Here is a 4,372-nt window from a genome sequence, read left to right as displayed (position 1 = left end):
TGGATACATAAAAATAATATATTATAAATATGTTAACAATAATACATAATAATATTTTACAAATATAAACAAAATTGTAAGCTTTATAAAATATACATATAATTTACAATAAATATACATATAATTTTAATGTACAATAAATAAACATAATTTTTATTTACAATCAATATACATGCTTTTTATTTACAACGGTATTTTATAATGTCCCCACGGTAGCGTGTCGATGGTTTCGGGTACGATATACCGCTTGTCATCGTACGGACTTATTGCAATTTTTGTCTCGCGGATGGTGTATACTTCGTGTAATTCAGATCTTATACAAGATTGCTGACGCGTCTTTTCAATCTCTTCGTTCAAACACCGCGTGTAATTGTCGAACGTTATCGTTCTCGCGACGACGTTACTCTTGACGAATTTTACTTTTTTTGTGTCTTTCTTACCATCTACTTGCAACGCGTACATTTTTGCCCTAAGCCCGACGAATTCGGTCATGATGGCGCCATTATTTTCATCCTTCATTAAACCCGGTATCTTTTTATTCGCAAGCGGTATACCGTACACATTGTCCATCGCATAATCGCTGGTATCGAATCTGTCGACGTTGCGCTTTATATTCTCATATACATCGTCACACTCTATGTGATATATGAGACTGTCGGTGTCGGTGTACATGACTTTACATTTCTCTCGATACATAGGTACCATATAATCGTGGTGAAACTCGTACAAACATGTCTTAGATATGTCGAGTATATACATACCCACGTAGATTGGTTTATTAAATTTCACCTCGAGATTGCGCAATTCAACGGCGATCAGATTCTCCGAGAACACGCTTCTACTATGAAAATTTGGTTTTGCGATCATCGCCTCTGCGCCATATCTTCCATCCCAATGTGTCACGAGCTTAATATTAACGTGATTGCGCACATTTTCCATCGTTTTGCCAAATACCGCATTATTCATTAATTTATATAAATTTTTTTCAAAATCATTTTTCGCAAGTGTTCGGAATTGTGTATTGAGTTCAATATAACTGCGAAGCCATGAAGATTGCAAAAACTATAATATTCGATGTATTTTTATAACGCGAAGTCCGTGTCGCTGCAGGTTGCGGTAATGTATTACGTAATGCTTCTTATCATATAAGATTGTGAGCAGCATATCCTGCCGCTTACCAAGTGGTTTGTCGCGTGTCGGGCATAACGGTAGATCAGTGTGCGCATCGTGAACATGTTGCGGATACTCGAGATCGACTTTGAGGATGTAGCCTATAGGCGAATCGAGCGCGATCAATGACGTATCAAAATCGGATACGTCGTCGACCCATCGAAAATCTGCATAGGGCAAAGGTTGACACAATAAGGATTTTTGAAGACGGTTTATTTTTATTTTTAATATTTCGTAGATTCGAATTTTTAATTTTTAAATTATACTTTTTGAGCCTCTTCAAGGAGATCTTTTATTGTAACATGAGAGATTTTTAATTCATTATCATTTTCTTCTTTAAATAATCCAACCTTAGGAAATTTGATATCTAGGGAGGATAAAGGATTTCTGCCCTTTTTGGAATAAGATTTTGCCGAAATACGTAGTGAGGTTTGGTAATTTTCCTCCTCGTAATCGACAGAGCTGGGATTTTCTGACAAGGTTTGGAAACTTCCCTCCGAAATCCTAGAATTATTCCCTTCTTGAGAGGATTGGTAATTTCTCTCTTCGAGGGTTTTTGAATTAATTAGATTTTTAGGAGAGGTTTGATAATTTCCCTCTCCAAAGATTCTTGAATCATTCAATTCTTTATTTTTCCTCTCACTTTTATTTTTTATCTTGTCTTTATTTTTAATTTTATTCTTATTTTTAATTCCCTAAACGCATTACATCAATGAATTAAAGAATTGTGTACACGATGCAAACTAACCCGCCTAGAATACCACACTTCTTGCGAGTTCCGATTCCATCACACTGGGTTTACTGCATCCAGCTACTTTCAACTATTAATAACTCTTCAGAAAATAGATATTTTTAAACTTTTTTTTAAATTTAAATGCCAGAATGTCAAGAACGCGTCTGTTATTATCATTACGATTGACATTTAAAAAAAGACATTTATTTTGGTAAAAGCCCGAATAGAAATCTCCTTAATCAAAAATTTCAATAAAATAAGCATGAATTTAATATACCAATGTGGTGTTTTAGAGTCAGCCCTTTATGTATGTGTGCGCGCGCATGCGTGTGCGTGTATAATTCATATTTGTATTCTTGATTATTACTCACTTTTTTTTAATCAGTTTTTTCAGTAATATTCCTTTTTTCATTTTTTTTTGTGAGTTATGAGCACATCTTTTTTTATCTTTTCTATATTCTCCATTTTTATCTGATATGTTATCGGTTTCTTCATTTCCATTTTGATTCCTTTTTATTTTTAAAATTTTCTCTTCTACTCTTTGTTTCAGGTTTGCATCACTTTTAAAGCTCTAAAGCAAAATTAATGTATTTACATATATTATTTACATGTATTTATCATTTGTCACTAATTCTTATTACAGCAATGTTTTTCTTATCTATGTCACTTATATTTTTTTATCAGTTTAATTTTTCAAAATTAACAACTAGGGATAAATCGTGTGATCATCGTATTATATTCGTATGATCACTTGATACAAAATATAATGCTATATTAGTTAATTTATATAATCAAATGGATCAATAACAGCATAACAATATAATAACAGTATTGAATAACATTTAAAAAAATATTTGAAAAATGAATAAGGTTTTCGGAAAAATTTACAGTAAAAATATATTAGGTGTACAAATAAGTTTCCGCCGTTTTTTATCAAAAATTGGGCATTTATTGTGAAAGAACGGAACCTAATGTTTTATTTGAAGTATTGTCCATCGCTTGCCACTACTTTTTCCCATCTTTCTGGCAGCATACGGATACCGCGTCGGAAGAATGCTTCATCTTTTGAGGCTATCCACGAATCGACCCAATTTTTGGTATCTTCATATGATGTGAAGTGTTGCTCAGACAGGCCATGCGCCATCGATCTAAACATGTGGAAATCAGAAAGAGCAATGTCTGGTGAATACGGCGGCTGGGGTAAAACTTCCCAACTGAGTGTTTCCAAATAGGTTTTGACCGGCGCCGCAACATGTGGACGAGCATTATCATGCAGGAGAATAACTTTGTCGTGTCTGGAGTAGTGGGCGCGCTTTTCCTTGAGTGCTCGACTCAATCTCATCAATTCTGTTCGGTAGACAGCCCCAGTAATGCTTTCGTTCGGTTTGAGCAACTCATAATACACGACACCAAGCTGATCCCACCAAATGAATAACAAGAGTTTTTTTCCATGAATATTAGGTTTAGCTGTAGATGTTGAAGCATGGCCAGGTGGTCCCCATGATTTCTTCCTTTTTGGATTATCATAGTGGATCCATTTTTCATCACCAGTGACTATACGGTGCAGAAAACCCTTTCGTTTATGCCTGGCAAGCAGCATTTCACATGTGAACAATCGGCGTTCAACGTTTCTCGGCGTCAGTTCATATGGAACCCAATTTCCTTGTTTTTGAATCAATCCCAATAATTTCAACCGATGTGAAATTGCTTGTATAGTCACTCCCAATGTAAGTGCAAGTTCTTCTTGCGTTTGGCACGAATCTTGATCCAATAATGCTTCCAATTCCGCGTCTTCATACACTTTCGGCCTTCCGCTACGTTCTTTGTCTTCGATGTCAAATTCACCGTTCTTAAACTTTTGAAACCACTCACGACAACTTCTCTCACTTAAGGCAGCCTCACCATATGCTCCTACAAGCAATCGATACGCCTCAGCTGCAGATTTCTTCAAATTGAAGAAGTAAATCAAAAGTTCCCGCAAATGACGCTTATTCGGCTCAAAACTCGACATTTTCGCACACAAAAGAATATATTATACTGATAAAAAATCACTAATATTTTAAGGTTATGTTATTGACTGATGTCCAATCTTACGATAAGGACGTTTTACATCTGACAATTTTAACCATAACTTACTGGTGGCGCCAACTTTTGTCAAACGACGGAAACTTATTTGTACACCTAATAAATAACCCAAAAACTATTAAACAAGACTTGTCCAACGAAATTAAAAATGATGAAAATAAAAATTTCAAATATTTTACAATTTCGTTTGTTCCGTCTATATCCGAACAATTCAAAAATATTGTTAAAGACCTCGACGTCAGACCATCGTATTTCAGCCTCAATAAACTGCATCAGTTTATTAAGGTGTATAAAGACTGTTTACCGAAACCATCTACTAGTAACGTAGTTTATAAAATTAACTGTAATGATTGTGATGCCTCACACGTGGGCCAAACAAGTAGG

At 34.9% G+C, this 4,372-nt stretch overlaps 1 protein-coding gene across 1 annotated transcript; it reads right to left on the bottom strand.

The window, feature by feature from the left end:
* Positions 1–183: 183 nt before the first annotated feature.
* LOC115235626 lies at positions 184–1,958 on the bottom strand. The gene is made up of 3 exons (XM_029807530.1): positions 1,937–1,958; positions 1,129–1,337; positions 184–1,062 (listed from the first exon to the last, which is right to left on the bottom strand). Exons 1-3 carry the CDS (start codon positions 1,956–1,958, stop codon positions 184–186), a joined length of 1,110 nt encoding a protein of 369 aa, XP_029663390.1.
* Positions 1,959–4,372: the final 2,414 nt, after the last annotated feature.

This window comes from Formica exsecta, unplaced genomic scaffold, assembly GCF_003651465.1.
Source record: "Formica exsecta isolate Colony F162 unplaced genomic scaffold, ASM365146v1 scaffold2282, whole genome shotgun sequence".
Classification (NCBI taxonomy): Eukaryota; Metazoa; Arthropoda; class Insecta; order Hymenoptera; family Formicidae; genus Formica; species Formica exsecta.
The sequence above is the reverse complement of the archived record's forward strand: the minus strand, read 5'-3'. Positions and strand labels throughout refer to the sequence as shown.